The sequence below is a fragment of the Nycticebus coucang genome, chromosome X (genome assembly GCF_027406575.1).
Source record: "Nycticebus coucang isolate mNycCou1 chromosome X, mNycCou1.pri, whole genome shotgun sequence".
NCBI lineage: Eukaryota > Metazoa > Chordata > Mammalia > Primates > Lorisidae > Nycticebus > Nycticebus coucang.
This window is the reverse complement of record NC_069804.1, coordinates 127650399-127674517: the sequence shown is the minus strand read 5'-3', so window position 1 is coordinate 127674517 and position 24119 is coordinate 127650399. Positions and strand designations below refer to the sequence as shown.

Genomic DNA, 24119 nt, shown 5'->3' with positions numbered 1-24119 from the left:
AGATAAGCTGACCTTGTTAGCTTGTTACTTATAAGATATCCATTTAATCTTCATGGTAAATTGCATAAAATTTATGGTGGAACTGGGACAAATCACCTGGAGCAATTAACTTTTAACTGGCCTTCCAGACACTAAAGCACATCCCTCCCACACACACTCCAGTTACCATTATTGTTCATTTATAGATCCCTATAAAAGATTTTCACCATAAGGACTTTTTACAGCTACGGACTCATTTCAAACACTTGTTCATGGAGACCCAATAACCTAGATGTTCACAAGAGCCCTCAAACTTGTTGAAACCCTGGATTCTGTCCCCCAGTCCCATCTTTGCTGTACCCACATTCTTCCAATAGCATACATTTGTCATGATACATAATTGCTGAAGAGGGCATGCAAACTACTTGGGCGGACCAGAGGAATTTGCATAGTACTCATCATTACAACTGGAAAGTTGCTACCATATGTAATCTTTCTTTCCCATAGTTCAAAGCACCCATCCAGTCAAAAGCCTGGGAGCTGTTTACAGACATGTTTAGTGAAGAGTTCCTCTTTTCTATTCTATGGATCTTCAGTTTCCTCATAGGCAAAAGACTATGTGCTCTTTTTCCTTCTTTGAGTAAGAACTATTACAGTTTCTATGTATCCCTAGAGTTAAAATATGATGCCCTAGGATTTGTTGTGGCTTGTGTATCTCCGGAGCTTAAATTTCATACTCTCCAATCCGGCTCTCAAAAGTTAAGGGAAAAAAAAATCACTAAATTAACCTTCATTCTCATTCCCAGGATTTGGAAGCCAAAGGCCTGGGATGTGTTGTCTTAAAAGACTGAACGCCCAGTTTTGAACTGAGCTTCCCCCCCACATCTCCCCTGGGCCCCATCAAGCAACCTAGACCTTTCTGTCAAAGAGATGCAACCATGGGCCTTCCTCCTTCCTGGAGGCTAAAAGGCCTCTCCGTGCCTTGGATAGCACATGTCATCCTAGGAGCCTTGCAAAGGAGGTGATCAGAAGGTCTCCAGAAGGAGGTCTCCATGGTCAGATAAGCCCAGGACAAAGATAAGCAGAGACAAGGCCGCTGCCCCTAGGTCCTTTCCCCCCTGCTGGAAAAGGAAGCAGATCTGAGTACACTATTATGTTGGGAAAACCAGTTCAGGCCGTCACTGGCAGGTTTGCAAACAAGCAAAGACTTGGGCAGTCACAAAAGGAGAGAAAGCCCTTCAGAGAAGTAACTCCATCTGCCAGCATCCGCCCACCACAAGAAAGCAGAATGGTATTAACAATGGGGGGATGCTCCCCCTGAGAAGAAGGGATTAAAGAACAATAAAGGTAGAGGAGAGTTAGGAGGGATGTCAAAGGAAGCAAATATACACCCAAGATTAAATAATATTAACAGTAAGAGTAATGATAGTAATAATAAATGTGGCAGCTGGGTGAGCAGCACACTCTGCAGGTCCTTCCACCACGCAGCAGTTTGAATCACTCCCCACTGACACATTAACCAGGAACAACAAGCCACCCTGCAGACAACAGAATCACATGATCCCATGGAAGCCCCAGCCCGCCTCCCTGCCTCCTCCCTCCTTCATCCTGCTCCTTCCTAAGACTACCTGGGCCCCACTGGGGCTCTGCAGAAAAGGGGACACAACGCACATGCAGGACGGAAGCCAGTGATGAAAATCAGAGTCCTCCCCAAAGCCAGAGGAATGAGGGGCTGCTCCCTCCCAGAGACAGTGTGTGAGGACAGCAGGGAAAGTAAAAGCCACTCCACTCAGCCGACACAGCACCTTCCATTCCGCCACCTCCCTGACTGGGAGCCCCGCCCTCCCCAGCCACACACACATGCACTTCGGTGCGTGCACACACACAGAGCCCACGCTCCTGGGTCACACGTGTGCCAGCCTGCACAGGCACTCTCACCAGACCAGATGCCACCAACAGCCTGGATCTCCAAATTAGCCTCACCCCAGAAACTGTGTCTTTCCCAGGCTTTGCACTGGTGAATCTGTGAATCCTAGAGCAGGCTGCAAATTCCTGATGGTTTCTCTTGCACAACCAGCTCTGCTCTGAACTACAGAGTTAGGTCACCCTTAGATTCCACTAAACAAGGATTTTAAGAAACCTCAGATCTGGGCATGATTTCAACAATTGAAAGGAGGTGGCTGCTTTCTAAACAGAAACGATTTAATTTTTAAAAGCAGTTGATAAATGTCTAAACCCTGGATGCAGAAGAAGCTGAGTACTTAGACAAAGATTCAGAAATTGTAAAATTCTTCAGATGGCTTGGCCTTATTTCCCATCTGGAGTTCTGGGCATTCGAGATATTTATTTTTTAAGTGAGGAGGAGGGTATAGGAAAGATGAAGTAATAAAAGGATTATTTATAACATTTTGTTCATTTTAATAGCAAATCTCCAGCATTTCACTGTACCTCTTGAGTCAAAGTTTTTTTTTTTTTTATTAAATCATAGCTGTGTACATTAATGCAATTATGTGGTACAATGTGCTAGTTTCATCTACAAGTTGAAATACTTTCATCAAACTGATTAACATGGCCTTCACCACATTTTCTGAGTTTTTTTTTAAACAGTAATTTGTTCAAAGAGCTTGCTTCGCATCCTGATTTGCAATCCGTGGATTAAGAACTAAGGATTTAGTCTTCTAATGGGTTGGTACTAGCAACAGTTACTCGGAAAGGTACTCAGAAACTGGATAAAGAAGAGATGTGTCTCCACCTAAAAGTGATACACTTCTGGAAAGCAGCTCAGCTCCCTCCTCCTGCCAGTCGTTTGTTAAGACCTGCCACTCCCTCACTCAGGGACCTGCAAAAATTTTACGGTGAGAATTTGACTGATGCAAGCCCAAACCGAATTCACATGGAGCATCCTCCCACTAGGACCATTTTAGGTGTGATTATTCATCAAGCATTATCAAGCACTCTGCTCTTCTGTCATAGAAAAAAAAAAAATAAACCGATTGAGCAAAACGGTGTGTTTAAATATAGCTCGATTTCTCTAGTGGTTTAATCAGTATGGGGAAAAAAATACCCTCCTTGGGCTCCTATTATTTATTTAGGCAGATCAAAGGGCTTTTCCATCTAGCTTCAAACACTGTGGGAGTCATTTCAGATCACAAACAATACTGGTGAATGAGTTCTGAAAATAGCTTTCCCAGGAAGGCGGGCCATGTGTAGAGGCTGGGGTTTGGCTTCTGCTCCACACCCCATCCAGCACACTCCCCTCCCACAAGGCAACAGACATCAGCCCATCCACAGACTCTTCCACACTGATGGGAAAGGCAAAACAAACCCCCCCAGCTTCATTGACTTTTTGCTGGCTTGAACAGGTTTCCACGGAATGAAGCAGTCTTTGAAAGACCTACCCTTCCCTGAGTCTTCATTTCTCTGGGCAGATGGGAATCAGGTTCTTGTTCTCCTTTAAACCTGAATGGCTCTGTCAGTTACCCCATTTCCTGTTCCAAGACACTTATCATAACATAGGCTCCTGCCCTTTGAAAGCTAAACAGAGGAAGTTAAAAAGAGCTAACCCCTTCAACCTGAGTTAAGAGGAGGAAAAAATTCCTAAACTGGCAAAGTTAGGGGTGGAGTCCAAAGCGAACTGCCTGTGGCTACAACATAGGGCCTGAAAGGTGAAAAATGAAAGGCCAGAAAACATCAGGTGACTTCTCTTATCTTCACCCTACTCCACCCCCAGCGCTTTGTCTCCTGAGTCACCCAGTGAACCTCAAGTCAAGGGGCTCTTTTCCAAGTGAGTAAGGAGGAGTCAGAAGACAAAGAGTTAAGACGTCAAGGAGGTCAGAGACCTAGTCTGTGGGCCTCATAGGAAGAAGGCCAGCATAGATCCATCTATCATTACCCATGGTCATAGGGCAGGGTTACCACACATAACTGCCATCATTGTTTCCCATAGTTTAATGGGCATAGTCCCATGCCTCACCTGCTGAAATACTACTGATAGTCTTGGCCCAAATACTAACAACAGGAAAAATGAACAGAATCATGGAATCCTAAGGTCTTGTGAAGACATCAATGACTGAGACCATGGGCCTCTGAATAATTAAGAGGTATATTTAGGAAGAACTAAATGTCTGAAACAGAAGTCATGAAAATGGTTTTCCTTCCGCATTTTAGCAACTGACCAAAACTTCTACCATGACATGATGGAAATTTAACTTACATGTTTAAAAATGTGCCAGGCAAGCAATAAACTCTCCACCAAAGAAAGACAAAACAGTCCAGACTTCACAAAGCGCAAGAAATACCAGGCAATTGCATCCTGAACCCGCGCGCATACATAGTTCCTTCCCACCCTAATATCTGGGTGTTTGTGTAGTGTCCAAATGGTAATTCTAGGGAGAAATGACAACTAATAGGAAATGTACAGATTTGTTTGCAAAAGTAAGTGATGAGAGCTTTATGGAAAAGAATTTGTGGAAGTGATGGGCTGTTCTAGACTGATGAAACTGATAACTTGCTTTTGCTTCTCAAGGAAAGGCTTACCAACTCACAAGAAGAGAAACACTCACCTTCCCACCCCCAAGAGACAGTACAGTGAATAGCTGCTAAAATCAAGACTTGTGCTCCTGTTCATCCACTAGGCACTTGAGACCATATTCAACCTATCAATTCAAGAGAAATTGACTAAACTAATACAAGGCTAATTATGGCTGAAGAGGCTGGAAATTCAGGTTGGTGGGCAATTTATTAAGCCAGGGGCCAGTCATGCATTGCAGGAGTTGATATACCAAACACCTGCCCATTCCTTCCCTTAAGATTCCCAACACACAGCAGAAGAAGCCGGTTGGGGATGAGGTCAGGAAATGACAGAAAGGGAACTGTCTTACCTGGCTGCTCCATACTCAGGGGGGTGCTGATACCTCATCAGTTGCCCCTCTGTCCTCCCTGGCTGGTTCAGGCGATGCTCACTATAGAAGTGCCCTGGCTCTTGGGGCTTGCACACTACAGACTGGGGTGGCATGCCTTTGAAGGGATACTCTGGTGGGGGGCCTCGGTGATCCATGCCCTTCAGGCTATGCTGGTTAGGAGGTGGCCCTTGGGCCTTGTAGAATTCACTGGAACTTGTGGGGTTCTTGTAGATGTCATTGGGTTGTGGAGGGGAAAGGGGAGTGCTGGTAACAGGTGGATGGGCCTTAACTCCACTGGTGGCCAGTGACATCTGCATTAGTCGTTCACTCAAGGAACGGACATGCCCTTGCTTAAGGTCTCTGAGTCCTTCATCCTGGTGCATCTTCCCAGGATTGAGTCGCTGAACCGATGGGCGTCCCTCGGTCCTCATCTTCTGGTTGGTGACTCCGGTGACATAGAAGGCAGCTCCAACACTGGCATGCTGTTGGCCACGAAAGTACTGGGACTGGACCTTGGCTTCCTCATAGGTTGGGAGTTCTTCATTATTCTGCATTCGTGGGGACAGCTGCTTCTCCATAATGATATTTTCTGACTGGATCTCCTGGCCCTGTGGTTCTTGTCGAGCAGCGTGAGCCACAAGCTGTTGGTGGTGGTCTTGAGGGCTCAGCACATCATTCTGAGGGCCTGGGTTCCCACTGTTACTGGGAAAGGGAGGGCCATTCCCTGTGGCTTGCTGGTGTATGGCAAGCAGGTTGCGATTCTCACTAGGATTGCCATAGCGAAGCTGCTCTTGTAGCAGACGCTGCAATACTGTGGTTCCTCCACTTGGCTGGTCTTCAGAATTTCTCATCTCTATTGCTGGTGGTGCCTTGTGAAGAGAGAGAGAAATTGGGCACCTGGGCTGCCCTTGACCTGGGAAGGGGAAACAGGAAGCTTAACACCCAGTTGATGGATAAATCAGTCCTCTAAAAGGGAAGAAAATGGGTTGGGGGGTGAGGATTTCACTGCAGAAACAAATCTAAAATTAATAGATTAGCTGTTGGGGATTCCTGGCTCTACAAAGATAGGATGAGGAATTAGAGGGATCAAAGCTCCATGTTTCCCCTTTCACTTTTAGGGTGAGTTAAATTTTCAGTCTGGGATTAACTTCTAAGAGGACTGGAGAAACCTGGAACAGTCAAGTAGGGTGATCGGAGTAGCAATTCTCCAGGGTCCTTATTCACAGGGTTCATCTCTTAGTCTATCCTATTTAAATTAAATATCCAACTCTTATGGCTGTGAAGGTGGGAGTATAACAGTAGAAAAAGTTACCCCACAGATAAGATTTATAAAGTGGCTTAGGATGTGAAGGGAGCTCAAAATACTAAATAAAAACTAAAATAAATACAAGGGGACAAGAGCTTGGCTTGCCCCCAATAGAAATGATCCCTGCCTTGATTCAAACCCTTTTCTTTGACCTCTTAAGAATCTGAAACATACCTTTTTGAAGATTCTTTTTATATAGTGTCCACTTTGGATTTTCCTTGGCTTAATATGAGAAGGACTTGGGATAATTATTACTGACAAAGTATCTCTCCCAGCCATTGGGAAGTAGTCACTGATGTTTGCTGTTGTTGTTGCTGGTGGGAGAGGCTTCAGGGGGAAGCCTCTTTTGTGTGAAGTATACCTCTGACAACATTTAGCAGTTGAAAAATATAAAGGTCATCCTCCTGGAAAGGGTATATGATGACCATAACCCCCTCCACCGCTAAGTCTTCTAAAAAAGTAATATTGGTTGAGTGAAACATGTAACAGTAGTAAGGCAACCTGATAAATTCTTTTTTTTTTTAAATAATATAGTTGGTTTGTTATTTATCAACTATTTATGTAATCATTACCAAATGCAAAGCACTATGAGAGGAACAAAATTGGAATAAGGTGAAAATCTCTCACTTCAAAGGAACTGAAAACATGGAAGACAGCTTTTCTTTTGCAGTTTTGGCCAGGGCCGGGCTTGAACCTGCCACCCCCGGTATATGGGGTCGGTGCCCTACTCCTTGAGCCACAGGTGCCACGTTGAGCTTTTTAAAGAAAAATGAATGAAATTGATTTTTGCAAGAAATTCTGGTGATGGGTTGTATGGAAATGCTAGTTACAACCTTTTCAAATTATGATTTGATTTCTTTTTCTTTTCTTTTTCTTTCTTTTTTTTTGAAGAGAGTATCTCATTCTGTCACCCTGGGTAGGGTGCTGTAGCATTATAGCTCACAGCAACCTCAAACTCTTGGGCTCAAGAGTTCTTCTTGTCATAGGCTCCTAAGTAGCAGCGACTGTGGCCCCCGCCACAACGTCCAGCTGATAATCAAATTCTCATCATACTATTGGTTTACAGGGTAACCCAAACAATTGATTACTCTTTGCTTGACTTCTGTTTTCTCCACTGAAAAATGAGTGCCAAGTGCCCTCTTTCTCTCTCTCCTTCCCTTTCTCTCTCTTTCTCCCTCCCTCTCAGCACTGTATAGTGCACAAAACTCATTAGAGACTCAAAAATTCTTTGGACATCCTCTGTCTCTCATAGTAAGCACTGAAAGTAATAGTATTGTTCAGTGAATGAAACATTCACTCTAAGGATTCTAAGTAATTGGTGGAGAATGGACATGATGCCACACAAAAAGTCACAATAAAAATCAACTTGACCAGCCTCAGGTTTCTAAATGAGAGCTCTGGAACTCCGGTTCCCAGGCCCTTATTTTTCCATGATATTAAGTGCCTTCCAATTTGTCTGGAAACATGAACCTTTTTCCTTTAATCATGCAAGGAGTAACCCAAATAAGCATATAGTGGATGGAGAAAAGTCATCTTCTTTCTTATTTCCTGATGGTCACTCCTATCTTGTTTCCAATTGTTTTATTGAGCAGTTTGACTCCACAGTTGACTTTCCAAAGGCTCCTTTAAAATCTCATTCATCATATTCTTTGGGAAGTGCACACCAATGGCTCAGCAACTCATCCCTCCCTGCAGGAGTCTTGTATTTGAACTGTCCAATTGGGATGTTCTGATAAGGGTGACAAGCACAACATACAAATTTGTTTTGGTGCCTGAAACTAAGAAGAGGACTACTTTTCCTCTCTCAAAAAAATGGAAACAGGAACACATATAGGGTTGAAGCAAAATCACTTCCAAATCCTCTCTGCAAGCCAAGGAAATGCAGACACTGAGCTGCCTTAGACCCTGGAAGATCATACCACCCCCACCCAAGCCACGCCCTCCCCACCCAGCACACACACAGGCACACATGGGCATAGGCACACACACACCCCCATGGTCCATACCTATTTCTGCTTTCTTTTAGGCTTAAAGCCTTAATCAGGATAGGGAATTCTTGCTTATGAGCAGCTCCAGAAACCGCACCGGCAGATTCCCTCTCCCCTAACACTCAGGTTGAGGGTAAGCGCCGCCAAGAGTTCAATCACTGGTCACCCTGAAATGTTCAGGAGGGAGGGAGAAATAAAAACGTTGTTTCTATTTTGCCACCAATGGCCAGCAGTCAACCAAACCAGTCCTTCCAAAGGAAAGACTTGGCCTCCCATGGTGGGTCAACCATTTATGACCCACTTGGGCAGAAAATGAGTGGCAACATTTATCTCCACTTGGGCAGAAAAGAAATCTCACTGTCCAGCAAGGCCATGCCAGTCTCCAGATGATGAAAATGTTCAGGTCTAACTGGGCACAGTGGCTCACACCTGTAATCCTGGCACTCTGGGACTCTAAGGTGGGCAAACTGCTTGAGCTCAGAAGTTTGAGACCAGCCTGAGCAAGAATGAGATCCCCATCTCTACTAAAAATAGAAAAACTAGTCAAGCATCGTGGCAAGCACCTATAGTCCCAGCTATTCAGGAGGCTGAGGCAAGAGGATCACTTGAGCCCAGGAGTTTGAGGTTGCTGTGAGCTATGAGGCCATGACAATCTACACAGGGTAACAGAGTGAGCCTCTGTCTCAAAAAAAAAGAAGAAGAAGAAGAAGAAAGAAAGAAAGAAAAGTAAGAAAATTTTCAGGTCTGAGACTGGAAAGGCTCTGTTCTGGCCTCACAGGCCTAGAAAACTACTGTTTCCATCACCAGGTAGCATGGTGGATGATGAACCACTGTCACTTTTAGGGTGCAACTTTTGAATTGCTATCAGTGGCAGGGCAGATTAATGAGGCGCAGTGCCCCACATCTCAGAAGGGAAGGCAGTTATCAGGAGCTAGGGTTTGGTTAGAAAAAAAGAACACTCGGTGAGGCTTCCAATTTGACTTCCTCAGCCTCAGACGAGCAGAAGGAAAAACTAAACAAAACTTCTTTTCAACTATGTCATTAAGTATTTATTGCATGTCAAGTATTGGAGACATTTGCCAGCCTCATGGTAGACAAAATGGGCACTACAATGACACCCACAATGTAGTTCCTGCCCTCACACAGCTTATGCCCTGATTATCTGATCGATAACCCATCCATTGCTGCAGGAGTAGGAAAGGTGACTACCCCTCTCAAGGAAAAGCAGTGATCCCTCATCAAGCAGAACCCTCTACTTGTTTTGCCTGCACTTCCATTGCCCAGTGTCTCAGCCAAAGGAAACTACCAGACTCATCATAGAGACCATTAGACCATAGTGCCTAATAGACATTGATTTGAGATAGTCCTCATTTCTAATTTCTGTTTTGACCCTCTGAAAAGCCCTGCTAGCCCAACCAAAATGGTTCTATCTAAAACTCAAATGTTTTCATTTTGGTGAGATACATGTGAACCACATTCCAACCTTTTGTCCCGGTCTATTCATAACTCTTAATCACTTGAAAGGCTTTAATCCACACACATTTGAGGAGCAAAGCAATGTGAAAGAAACACACAAGCATCTCTGTATTTTGGGAGCATGTCCAAGACATTCAAGTTTTTAAAAAAAAATCCACGAAACCACACTGTGATTAATTTAACATTATTTCCTTGCAATGTTGCCAAAAATAAAGTGAACAGATATAAAGCGAACAAACACGGAAATTTGTCTTTCCATCTTGTTTTGGCCCAACATATAATCACGATCAAAAGCAAAATTGACTCCAACCTTCAAGGTAATTATTTTCGTGTGCCTCCCCTTAATTTCAAAGCATAAGGACAACTTCTAATTGGAATCAAAGCTGGACTGTTAAGAGAGCTATGGTAAATAACCACCAAGCTTCTATTGTCCAATTCTGAACAAAACATTTGTCTTTTTTTCAACTGAAACACCAGAAAACAGCCCAAGGCTTTTAAACTTGAGCCCCTGGAGAGAAACCACCATACAATTCTTTTCCAGTATTACTTGGATGCTTCATGCCCATTTTGAGTGGCTTTCTCCTGACACCCAGTTTCTTACTGAGAGAACTACTTGTCCAGTCTTACTCTGTTCCCTTGATTTTGCCCTCTTTTTTTCCACATCCTTTTTAAAACCCAAATCACTTTCTGCCAACCGGACACAGACCATTCCCCCCACCGCCAACCCCACCCTAGCCTTGGCCTTTTTTGTTTCTGTTTAAAAGAGGAAAAGAAATCAGCGTAAGAAAAAAGTTTTGCAGAGTGCTCTCCAGTTTACTGACTTTTTTCTTAAAGAACTTATGTTCACCTGCACGTCAAGAGTCACATAAGGAGAAAATCACTACTACTCCATTTACTTGTTAGAGAAAAGAAAGGAAAAGATTCCTTGTCTCGTGCACAAGAACTAAAATGGTAGGAATTCTGCAACCTGTAATCTGCTCACAGTTCTAATCATATCACTTCTAGGGGTCTGATATCATCTTCAGTCAGTAAAATAATCTTATTTCTCCTGGACCCACAGACTTTCCATGAAGATATGTAATAGGGGAAGTAAATCCATGGTTGTGTCTTTAAAAATGCAATTTGAATCTGTATATTTAACTCTCTTGTAACAACAACAGGGCAGCAGGACCAACCCAAATTCTTACCGCATTTGCAGTCAGTAACCTCTCCCAGTACACCTGAGAGGTTGAGCCAAACACATTAGTGAAAGCCCAGATGTTTACCAAGCCAAGTCCCAGAAAAACAACATTACAATGTGTCCAGGACAGACCGATTTCTCACCCTTCACATAAATTTTGCAACATGCCTAGAAGGTCTTTCTATCCCTTCTTCCACTTCCTCCTCCCATTCTGCCCCATACTGCACTCCACCAACCAGAATACTCTGAAGATTAGGAAATCTGCTTCTCTGCTAAATCTTGGTCAACTTGTTCCATTCAATTTGGCTCCCACATTCATGGAAAGAAGCCTATAAACATATGTATTTATTTGTACAAAACACACACACAAAATACATAACATCTCATAGGAGAGAGGCCCCAGTAAATTCTCATGTCCTCTCAGATTGGTTCATACTGTGGCCAAAGTGTCCTAGAGAACACCTTTTCCAATAGTCTTGCCACATAGGATACTAATTCACTTCCTTTGGGAAGTATGAAACAATGGTCCTTTGTAGGTTATCCCTAAACTTTCAGTGGGTAATGGGTAGGCAACATGAGCACCATGGTCAAGAGTCTGGGCCTGGACTCACACTGCCAAAGTTCAAATCCCAGATTTATGGCTTACTAACTGACCTTGTCCATCTCTCTTGACCTCCCAAGTTGCAATCATATCATCTCAGCTCCAAAATAAGGACAACAGTGCTCTTACTTCATAGGGTTGTTATGAAGATTAAGGGAGGTAATTCATTTAAAATGCTATACATGGGGCCTGGCACACAGGAAGGCCTCAATAAGAGTCAGCTATTACTATAATTATTATTTCAAAGTTGCCTTTTTATAGAAGACTACAGCAATTTTATGAATTTTTTTTTTTTTTGGCATTTATTTGCAGCTCAGTCCATGTAGCAGGGGTATTTATTTATTTATTTAGAGACAGGGTCTCACTCTCTTGCGTGGGCTAAAGTACAGTGGTATCATCATAGCTCACAGTAACCTCAAACTCCTGGGCTCAAGCGATCCCTCTGCCCCTGCTTCCTGAGTAACTGAGACTACAGGCACCCACTACAACACCCAGCTAATATTTATTTATTTATTTATTTATTTATTTATTTAGTAGAGGCAAGGTCTTGCCCTTCCTCGGGCTGCTCTCAAACTCCTGACCTCATGTGATCCTCCTGTTTTGTCCTCCCAGAGCTCTCACAGGCCTGAGCCACCACACTTGGCCAACCCAGTAGTTTTAGATCATCAAAGGGAAAGACTTGAGAGACTACCTAGTGACCTAACCCCTTCTTTCTATAGATGGAGATGCCAGCGTCTCGAAGGTGTCAGAGCCAAGACCAGAATGAAGGGATTTTTTAACTTCTAGGGCAAGTGCCCTTTCACTACAACATTATTATCTAGCATTACTAGCTTATATATGGAAGATGCATAATAAACGTTTATTAAATCAAACTGACCCTGGTTTTAAGAGACTGTGAACCTGGTTTAATGCCACCACCAATTTTTCAGTTCCATTGGAAGCAAGAAGTTAATGGCAGAAGGGAAAATCCTGAGAGATAAGAGGGAAGTGCTTAGTTAGGAATATGGCAGAAGGACCTTGTAAATTTTCTCTCCTATAGGCCATGATGTCAGGTAGGTCAGAGAGCAACATGAACCTGCATTGATCTACGTTTCCAGACCCTCTCCCTGTTATTTGTAGATCTTTTCAACATCATACCAACTTTGCATTTGCTCATACTAACTCTAGCACTAGCTTAAGAAATGGCTTAAGGAAAGAGTTGGCTCCAACTTTTTGCTCTTATCTGCACTCCTGTCTAGATTACGTTGGAAAATTATTTTAAGAACCACAGCAAGGCTTGGCATTTCCAAATGCTACCAAGGATCAGTCTGAGATATCTGTTTCTTAGCTGTTTCGAATCAAACTGTTTCAAATCAAAAGTTTGGTCAGTTTTGTTCTTAGTTTGACTTCACTTTGCTTTGCTTGGAAGCAATTAACTTGAACACGTTAACAGGCAACAAAGGTGATTAACCTTCAAGTAGACATAAGCAATAAAAGTCTGAGTAGCAGAGATAATCCTATCACCAGTTCCCTCTACTCCAGGCACACACATCCATTCCAAGGGGGAGCTAGGACTCTGCCATCACTTACTATTCCTTATTGGCCCAGGAAAAAAACATAAATGATCTGTGGAGTCAGATTGAGCAAATAAAATGAGAAAAAAGTTTAAGAATATACCTAGAAGCTCTCTGCTTTACCAAGCCTGCTTCTAATGGCAGACAATCCATTTTCATGTTTATTTACACTTTATTTTACATGTAATATAAGCACAGCATGCCTTTATTTGTTTATTTATTTAACTTTATTTCCTTTCCCATATTTATAAACACACGAAAAATCACTTATAACCCCAGCATCTCAACCCAAACATTGTTAACATTGCAGAATATTTCTTTCCTAAGTAGATTTGTGTTTTTATAAAGCAATGAAATATTAATGTACCTCTGATTTTGGATCCTGTTTTTCACTTCATCATAAGCACTTTCTCCATGTTATGGCATAACTTCAATAACAAACATCGTAATGGTTGTGTAACAGTGCATTAAATGAGTGTATCAATGTTCACTGGTCCACTTTTTCATTAAGATATATAAATTACATCCAATTTTGTGCTAGTCTAAATAATGTGACAAAAACATCTTTGTGATTTAGCCTTTTTCAATATGGTGGACTGTTTCCTAATGATAGAACCTCAGAAATGAATGAATGCTTTTGTACACAACTCACTAAAAAAATTAGTAAAACACCAAAGCCCCATGAAATTCAACCTTCATTTAATGAAAACTTCTGTTCCCATTTTTCCAGCAGGGCAGAGAAGGGCTCCTGGGAAGGAAAGAAGCTAAGAGAAGTAACATAGTATTCCAGTGGCTTGTGAAAGAGCTGAGTGGAATGTGGGTTCCCCTGTGAACTCAGCTTGCATGCGCTTGCCCCAAATTGCCACCCGGCCAAGAAACTAAATAGTAAATGCATCAGGTGGGTGAGAACAGGTTGATGGCCTAGAATGACTTATCTCATCTTTCATTTTTGCCCTTGGAAAGATTTGACAGTCAGCATGAAGACATTCAGTTCTAGTGATCCAACCTGCTACATTCTGAGAACAGAATTCTTGAGTTTTCAAATCCCAGTCTTCAATATGTCTTAAAGGACATGTTGCTGTATAGAACTAAGCACACATGATCAATGAGCCTGTATGTGTACCTGTATTTTCAGCCTCAGTGATGGTGGCACACTTAAGGGCAGCCCTGTGTAATATTACATGACTAAGTGGCACATGTCTTAAATAAGCAATATGTTAGAGACAGAGGTTCATTTGCAGACCCAACCATAAAAGTCATCTAGTCCCAGGACAGTTGAGGCAATAGGCCAGAGATTTCCTCAGGTTAGAGAGAGCAGACACAACAGGCATGCCTCTTTTTCATCTGTCAGCCAGAACTCTCAGAAAAGGGCAGCTCTGCTTTTCACCTCTTCCTTGAAGGTTTTTCCCTGGTCCTTCTCCACCTCCCCCTTGACCTCAATCTGCTCAATCTGGAAAGTTAATTCTCTCTTTATTCCAACACTTAGCACTGCGTATTTTCCACAAACATTTATTGAGCACTTACTGTAGCCAGACACTGTGCCAGGTAGGCCCTAGCATGGGAAAAAAGGAATAAAACATAACCCAGTCCTCAAGGAGCTTCTAGTCAAGCACAGGAGGCAAAAGCCGATGAGAAAGAATGGTGTGAGCAGATAACTCTGGCCACAGACAGGAGTCCGCAAAAAAAAACTCTGGGATACCTGAAAAGGCTTTGCAGAGGAGAAAAAAACCCTATGAGCTGAAGAAAACACGTGGACTTTGGTGACCAGCTTGACATCAAAGATGGGTTAAGATGTATCTTGGGGAGTCATTAGTATATGGATGACAGTTACGGTCATAAGAGTGGGCAAGACCAGATTGAGTAGAAGCAAAACAGAATGCAAAATGAAACTGAGGATGGACCCCGGAAGAAAGTGATCATTCAAGGATCAGGGACTTTCCTGTATTTACCCCCATGACCTTTCCCCCCATATGGCTTCAATGTACATTATACATAGACCTTGGAATACACTGCTGCAAGGACAGAAGCCCCCAGCTGCAATGTCAAGAGAAAAAAAGACATTAATTCTCACCTTTTAAGCTTTTGAGCACCCAGGCAGAAATCACTGTAAGAGGCTGAACCAGACATGGAAATGGGAGTTGCAACTGTTAAGGTCCTAGAGGGCATAGCCTGAGTGCATGATTTTTCATTGTATCCATCCCAGCACCTAAAACATTAACTGGCACATAAAATGTACTTGCTAATTGCATACTGAGAGAATGACAGCTTCCCAAAGACTTTGCTAAAGGCCACCACAGGAGAAGAAAAGAAATGAAAGACACGGTATAACAGTAATAATAATATTACCTTTTGTTTCTCAGCCTTCCTTCTAAGAAGACAAAAGTTCTTTCACTTCTGTTATCTTATTTGTCCTCAGCAGCTCTGTGCGGAAATAAAGGCAGACGTGATTTATTCCATTTTATAACTGGAGAGAAACGCTCGAGATAGCTAATGATAACTAATTGGACTGGGATTTCACTGCTGCTCACCAGAAGGGCCAGGATCAGAACCCAGGTCTTGTAACTTCCTGCCCTGTACTTGGTTCCAAGACATGACCCTTCACAGAACTGCCTCTCCAGTTTTTAAGAGGACAGTTCACGAGAAAAATTCATTAGGAAAGCAAACTCCCTCGGCACTCCAGGAATATCTTGAGCAAATGAGTGAGCTGTACCTAGAAAAAAAATATCTAAGACATTTCCCCACACGGCATGGCTAAATATAATCCCCACTGGGGCTCTGCTAACACCATTGGGAGCTCCCTGTATCACTGCACCCCTTTCAAAGGGAACCCCATCTGCCTCAAGTCTGGTTTGTATGTATGAGTGAGGCTCAGGTGCTGACTACAGGTGTGGCACCCAGCAGGTGCATGGATAGGAGCCAGCGTTTCATATCTTCATACCGAAGGGCCTGAGTCACTCTCTAAAGGCAGAAGGCAGCCACTCCTTCTGTGGCTGCCTTGCAAGCATGGGGAACCTGTCCTGACTGAGGTGCCTTGCAAAACAGAATCTAGATTCTGCCTTCCCAAGAAAGCCTATGGTGAGATCACTTAAACCAGAAATCATATAACCCAGCCGACTTTCCCACTCATAGAAACTAGTGCAGGCATATGCCACGGACACAGCACTAGGGAATATAGATTCAGAATGACTGCCCCCTACAAGTTATGAGGAAAAGGAGGACCAGGGAGACCCATATTTTATATTTAGCCACAGGGCATTTACTCTATTGTAAATGGCTCTGAAACCGCAGGGGCAAGTACTCGCCCCCTTCAAAATGATGGAGTACAGTAGAAAGAACCTACTATGAACCCTGCACCCCTGTTCCCACCATAACTCCTCTCCTTCAGGCTGCCAAGGAAGAATTGCTTAGTCTGGTCACAAAAAGTACCAGGTTAGAAAATTCATCATATTCCCTTAAAGGAAACCTAACTGGCAGCCTGAGGCAGACATAATGTTCTTGGGGGTAAAGAACAAAAATCAAAATGTTCTTAGCTCCAAAAATTGTTTGCTTTTAAGAAAACAATCTACCTTCCTCAGTGCCTGTCTCTCTCTCTCCCCCTCTTTCTCTGTCTCTCTCTCTTTCACACACACACACACACACACACACAGAGCAAAGACAAACTAACTGTAGAAGGAAAAAAAAATCAAATGTTACCTTAATGAAATGGTTTACTGTGAGTTGTTATATTTCTCTAACTCATACGGGAAATTCAAATAAGCTTTTGGTTTACAGCCCATGATCCAGAAAGTAAAACTGGCTACCACACTCAAATGTGATCACTGTATATAAACAGAGTAAAACAAAAATCTGAACTGAAAACCTAAATGTAATAAAAGGACATTCGATTTCTTCAAAATAGGCGATCTAAATAATTTTCCCCATCTGTGATTTTTATCTTAGTTTGCTATTACACGGAAAAAATGTCACTAATTCAATGCAAATCTGTGCCCCTCAAAAACACCAAAATGAGGAAGGGATGCACTAATTAACTTGCTAATGGGAAAAGTCTTAATTGAACTCTTCTGTAACAAACTTCATCAAAGTTTCCAGGGCAACTTCATAAAAGGATGTCAAACCTGGCCCGTATTTTTATTCCTTTAAAAATCATTCCAATACACAGAAACTCAGAAAGCTGATTTCTCTGCAATGCTGTTAACACTCAGGCCACTACATTTTCTGATGTCAGCAATCCCCTTCCCACAAATATTCCAAGTATGCACCACCGTCATTCTCCTTTCAATTATGTGGTTTCTCTGCTCCTTTACTGATTGAGTCCAGGCCTCTTGGATAATGAGAAGCATGTGCAGAGCAAATATGCTCTTAAAAAACACATACATCAGTTTTATCGGCATTATAAAGGGGGGGAGCATATCATTTGGCTACATCAAAAGGATCAAAATGTGAAGTTTGAGATATATGAGAAAGAAAAAAAGATCCGGATCATCGTCAATGCCTAAAGTTGGTGCAGGGGTTGGGGGAGGGGACAGTTACTGTGACCTGAAGCAACACCAGGAAGAGTAAGGTAGACTCTCCACCAAATTCACCCTTTCTAACTGGCCACAGTTATATTTAATGTTATCTTAATGTTGCTTTGGGGGGTATTTAAGTTCTGACATACGCATGGAAATGAGCCACGAATTGTACAGCAAGCATAAATATTCCATCATTAATAAAAACCAGCTGTGTATAAAACACCACAATGGCTGGGTTTCAGTTACTGGCTATCATCAGTACGTGTCACAAGCAAATATTACTCAAAACTTTCTCCCTTAAAACATGAGCACACGCGCACACATACACACAGAAATTGGCTTTACTCTTTTTTACCTTTTGGAGTTTTGTAGAACTCACTGATATCTGTGGCACATTTCAACTAATGTCTCTTTTTGAAGCTATTTGTCATCAGCCTGGATGAGGCTAGAGTCCACTTATTTGAACCCCAACTTACCAGATAGTACAAAAATATTTAATTTTTTTCCAAAATACCTAAGAGGGTCAACAATACAAATGTTGGGTCAATCATAATTACAGTCAGTAAGGCAATGGGGCACTGTATATTATAAGACATTATAAGCTCATTAAAAGGGAACACCTACACAGGAACCTATAATAAGCCTGCTTTGCCATCATGCAAACCCCTTTCATCCAATGAACTCAAAGCATGTGCCCAATATGAAGCATGCCTAAACACCTCTGTGAAGTATTAATATCCTTGCTTCCCAGAAGAGTAACTGAAGCTTAGAGCAGCTAATTCATTTACCCTTGGTCACATGGCGAGTCAGACAGAGGTTGGGCAGACAAAACCAGATCCTGACTTCAAGTCACACAAGCTAATGATAATTTGTGGAGTTAGGGCAAGAGTGAAAGTGACTTTACAAATTTCAGAGTAGATTTGAGTAGATTTTCAAGACCTGCCTTAGGAAATATTGGCAAATATATCCATTTGCATTTTCTCCATGATCACATATTACCAAAAAAAGAAATAAAAAAAGGTCTTGTACTTCACTTAGTACTTTCTAAATACTGAAAATCCACACTCCACTTTTTTACTCCAGTTAGAGGAATTTAATATAATATATAATAAGCCATGGTTTCCAGGAATGAATTCATCAAAAATTAGAGATCATGGCCTGACAGCAGTGGTTCATGACTGTAAATCCTATCACTTTGGGAGGCTGAGGCAGGAGGCAGGAAGATCACTGGAGGCCAAGAGTTTGAGAGCAGCCTGAGCAACACAGCAAGAATGTGTCTGCATGAAAAATAGAAAAATTAACTGGGCATGAGGGCACACACTTACAGACCCAGCTACTCAGGAGGCTGAGGCCGGGGGATCATTTAAGCCCAGGAATTTGAGGTTGAAGTTAGTTATAATGATGCCCGTTCCTTCATGTCCAAGAAAACGAGCGAGACTCTGACTCTAAAAATAAAAACAGAAAGAAAATGGAAATCACATATATACTATACCTTCATTATCAAAGGAAAATTCAGGGAGTATAGAAGGAGCTTTCACTACACAGTAAAGGCTTCCAATGTAGAACCTATTACATGTAGACCATTCTGATACACTTACACGTCTTAATTATCTAAAATCCTTAGTTTCCTTGCTATTTTTTAGTCTAATTGAAGCATATTATTTTCAATGCTAAGAAACAAGCATATCAGTCTTTCCGCTACTTCTTTCTCATTCTGTAGATTTCATAGTCTACTCAATTTTTTACTCTCTTGATAACATGATACAGTGATTTAAGAATTGTTGCCAATTATTTAGACAAAGTAAACCATGGATCCTAGTATTTTTGGTTAAAAGAATGAGAACAGGATAATAGGAGGTCAAAGGAGTACAATTAACAGCTTTGCTAGATAGATACAACAACTCATGAACCACAGAATTTGTTTAGGGATTACTTATTAAACCCACTAGTGTCTCCTGGCATTTAAGAAACAAAATGTATAAGAGTCTTCATGCGCACTCAGTCTGGTCTGACTTCACTTCTCCACATGAGTTTATGCAGCTAAGTTTTAAGTGGGCTCTTATTTAAAGGCAATCTTGTATATTCCTAACTATGTAAAATTCATGTTCATACAAGAACAAGGACTTGAAAGAAACTAGAAAAAAAGTAATGCAGGTGATCAGTTACAGGATGATGGAATTCTTGATGGCGTGTTGGACAGGGTCTTAGCTTTTTAATTTGATGTTGCCAAAATATAAAACACAATGCATTTATATTGAGACATCCTTATGGGCTCTTTTTTATGTATGATGACTGCGTGATTGTATTTCTAATGATTTTTGAATTTCATTCTACTAGCAATCATTCACATTTATATCAGACATTGAGGCCTAGAAAGAGAACCATAAACTTCTGAGAATTGGCTTTCAAAATCACCCTGTCCAACCCCCTACAATTTACTGTCGAGAAAACTTGCCAAGGGTGGTAAACCGAGTTAGAATTGGGCTAGAGCCCAGGTCCCTCTCACTCATAGGCTCACTAGGCAAGCTTAGTGTAGATTCTTAAGATTAAAAATGGTATCAGTTGCCATTATTTACCAGAAACAATTTTCTGGATCTTTGGGTTAGTCAAATACAATAACTAAAAATAAAATATTTGGCCTATATGGGGTGGAGTCTCATCCTTAGATTAATTCAAAATCTATGAAGTCTGATTTTATTTCCAGAAAGCATACTAGCTATCTTCTACAAGTAGTTATAGGCCGGGGCTAATGTGGCCAGCTAGAATGATTTACACAATTAACTAATGCCATCTATATGACAAAAAGATTTCAAAGGCCAAATAATGGCCTCACTTAATTCAAGCAATAATCATTACAACAAACTCTAATGTATTCCTTCATGCAATAAATGTTTCTGAGATGGCCCAGTTACGGTGAATTTTTAAATATAAAGTCATGGTTTAAAGGAACTAACAAGGAAAGCTAATTCTTTCAAAGAAAACTGTCTGTCGTGGATTCTTTTATAAAGCAAATGACCGCCTATTCCCCCCCTCCCTTTTATGTTCAGATTGTGTGTGTTATGCGTGGAAGGGGCAACTTCCCTTCTTTCTCTGGGTTTAAAAAGGTCAGAAGCCTACCATGGAGAAGAGGATGGTCAGCCTGTTTAATGCCCCCTTCATTCCTGGGACAAATTCTAACCTTTGACTCAGGGGTGGGATCCTAGATTTTGGACCAAAGTCCACAAAAGGCAGCAAGGAATGAAAAATAAGTAAGGCTAAAGACCATCATATTAAAACACCAACAAAAATTCCTGGGGATAGGAAATCAATGGATCACAATTCTAAACACATTGGTTTAGTCCCTAGCTAATTAACTTGTCAAGCAGATCACTAAGCCCACTGAATACATGGCAGAAAGAGATGATGTAACAGAAGATGTGGAAACATTTACCCATTTACCATCCTAAAAGCCTTGGCCACAACCACACACACCTCTCTCCACCGCTTTCAGTGGGTTTAAGCTGGACTTAATGGGTGCAAAGGACATTTTCTACCAGTCCCCAAGAATAGGCTGTTCTCATGCATTCCAAATGCTCAGTCTCCATGGAGGAGGCTACCTGGTTGCAAGCATTTCCCAAGAGGGAATATATCCTCTCCACCTCCTTATTGGTAACACTCCTCATCCCCTCTGTTTACCCCAAACAAAACAAAACAACTTCTAACCATCCTGAGAACTTCAGGGAACTTTTCTAGGGTAAAGGAAAAGAAACATTAAGAGAGGAACAGGACAGTGTGAGAAACTCCTCTTGTCTTGAATGGGAATAAAAAGGGCCTTAAAAAGCTGGATCAAAGGAAGAAAGGGGGATGGGGGGAAAGGACTGCTTAATTACAAAGACACCCTTTTAAAGAAGGCGCAGGCCCTGGGAGAGGGCTCTTAGGAGAGGCACTGAAGCAGATGTACCCACTTAGAATTCTGGCACTCAATGGGACCTCAAGGTCATAGCATCCATTCCTCTGCCTTCTGATCAGACTGTTCATAGAGCATTCTAGAGTCTGATTTGTTCTTTATAAAACTTTAGAAAAAACAATTCTACAGAATGTCTTAGTCAGGCATTAGTCTAATAAATTCTACTTCATAATCCAGAAGTGAGATTTTAATTCCCAAATCCAAAAACTATTGAATATGAATTTTTAAAAAGCTCTTTCAAAAATATTTTAAATAGGTAACCAGATCCACAACTCTCAAGTATAAGTTACTCTATATACAGTTGTGGTCAGAGGTTTGCTTCATATCTAGACCTTGAAGTTAGAAAAAGCACCTTCAATTTTAGAGCCACAAACTTTTCCAAAGAAAGAAGTAACTTAAAATGAAGTATGATGTAGTGCCAGAAAGTGTTTGCAAATGACACCGATCAACCCATACAGAATAGTTGGAACCTGAGTTATCATCTGTAAATAGATACAACTACTCTACAACCACCTGGCTGTTAAAATGTCCCAGGCCGGTTATAAAATGTAGTTTGGTCAGACCAGCTTTTCCCTCCCAGCTGATCTGAAAAATGATAGCCTTTAAAATTCTCGCCCTGTAACGTTCCTTCTCTACCTTCCTGCTTTCTTTCCCCCTATTAAAATTTATCAAAGATATTATTTTAAAATACCGGTAAATAGTTTGTTCTCAAGCAAGCAGTGGGTTAGGAACATCTCAGTAATAGGTCTTTGAACACCATAATTTTTACAAGATCAACATATTTGTCCAACCGAAAATAGGTGGGAGATGGGTGACAATTTATCCCACCTCCAAAATGGCAATTCCAACTATTCCTAGCTACTAAACGAGGGCCCTGAAAGGTCTAACTGAGATGGCTTCACAAAAACTGGCCTGAGAAATAACTTTTCACAAAGATTAGTTCAAGGAGACTTAAATACCCTTAGCCCTTCATCATTGAAGATTATGGTGACTAATTATCTTCTTCTCTGGGAGAAGAGGGTAATATTCATAAAAGTTTTAAACTTCCTCCCAACTTATGCTCTTCGTGGTGGAGAGGGAGAAGAACTGAACTAAACAGTCCAAGTTGTCAGAAATTTCTTTCTAAAACATATACTAGGTATTGTAAATATTGTTTCTCACAAACTGTCCCTTCCCTCTCTTATTTAACTGTATTTAGTCCCTTGCTGTAAATTATTTTATTATTACTAGCAATAATTCACCGGGAGCTGCTCATAGTCTATAAAGACTTTCATCTTCTCTTCCACTTTCCCTTCTCTTCATTTTCATACTTACTGTTGAAACACCAACCTCCAGTGGCCTGGGCTTGGACCCTCAAGACACCTGACTGATCAGGCCGAACTACTTACTTTCAATGTTACAAAACAGATGGGGGCATTCCCCTCCTCACCACCACTACCACCAGGCACACAACCTACCCTCCCAAGAGCAGCGCTGTGTTGTAGATTACTCCCAGACTTTAAAACTTCGAGAATTCACAGCCCTCCTCCCCCTGCCCCTGCCTCAGGGAGTATGAGTCCCCACCTCAAGCCTAAGCACTTAGGAGAAATTCATCTCCTTATCTCAGATAAGCACGGACATTCCTGCTGGGCTAAATGTAGATCTCAGCTTCCCTTCGGTCTTTAGGTCTTTAGCTCCTTACTGTGATTAATTACCTAGAGACCTACAAGGACTCCAGGAGGCAAATAAGTTAAAAGTACTACCATCAAGTAGTGGTACCCACTAGCATCTCCTCCCGAAGTAGGACTGGAAAGGAACGCACTTTAACCGATTTAACTTGCACATCCCAGAAAACTCATGGCCAGCGGTAAAGAAAGTAGAACACCCGGCCATCCCCACATGCATCTTGACAGACTCACTCATTCCGAGGGCACGACCAAGTTCATGCCACCATGGATTCCTAACCCACTTCCCCGGGAAAAGTAACCACGCGTCTCCTACCCCTGAAGGCAACGAAGACAAGGTGACGACGACTTTCTGCTCGCTGAAGTGGCTTCCGTCCCGGCCGGCGGCCAGGGATGGGCAGTGGGGGAAGCCCCAATTCCCGGTTGCTCCCCTCCTCGCTGCTCAGTCCCGGTTTTCCTTGGTGGCAGTGGACAGGCAGGATACCGGGCCGGAGGGTGGAGCAGCGGATGGTCGGAGGCGAAACAGACTGGAGGTGGTGGTAGCGGGGAGGAGGCAGGGAGAACTAAGAGACGAGGAGGCGAAAGAGAGCAGAGATGGAAGAGCAATTCGGGGGTCTACCAGTTTAGGCAGCCAGAAAGCTCCTAGGAAGGAAGGGGCGTGACTGCAATGAAGGCAGCTCCTGGGCAAAGGATGGGAGGTAGGGAAGGGGGACGAACCGGTGGCTTTTCTTCTTGCGGTGAGCGGCTAGCACCGCCCCGGGGCGGGAGGCGGACTAGGGAGGAAGGCGGAGTAAGGGCGGGGAAAGAAGGGCGGGAGCCAGTGTAGACCTTGGAAGGGGGGGTGCGCGGAAGAGAGGCGGGGCCGGGGGCGGGGAAGCTTAAAACAATTGAACGGCCGGGTCAGGCGTTTGGGCTAAAGCTGGGGACCCTCGCGTCGCCTTCCCACTAGCGGACTGCTACTCAGTTACTTTATCCCGGAGAGTCTGCGCGGGGACTCCCTAGGAGGAAGGAGAG

At 42.4% G+C, this 24119-nt stretch overlaps 1 protein-coding gene across 4 annotated transcripts in view; it reads right to left on the bottom strand.

Annotated features, from left to right (window-relative positions):
* The window catches only part of AMOT (angiomotin), a 65615-nt gene extending 41738 nt beyond the window's left edge, over positions 1–23877 (bottom strand). The window contains exons 1-4 of one of the 4 annotated variants that reach the window (XM_053580528.1): positions 23422–23877; positions 15331–15405; positions 8193–8341; positions 4860–5793 (exon numbers count right to left, since the gene is read on the bottom strand). In XM_053580528.1, the coding sequence (XP_053436503.1) occupies positions 4860–5731 (872 nt within the window). In that variant the 5' untranslated portion in view covers positions 5732–5793; positions 8193–8341; positions 15331–15405; positions 23422–23877. Of the gene's footprint in view, positions 1–1962; positions 2043–4859; positions 5794–8192; positions 8342–15330; positions 15406–23421 lie in introns of those variants that run through there. The other 3 variants (XM_053580529.1, XM_053580530.1, XM_053580531.1) reach the window with 3 other exon arrangements.
* Between the last annotated feature and the right edge of the window lie 242 nt (positions 23878–24119).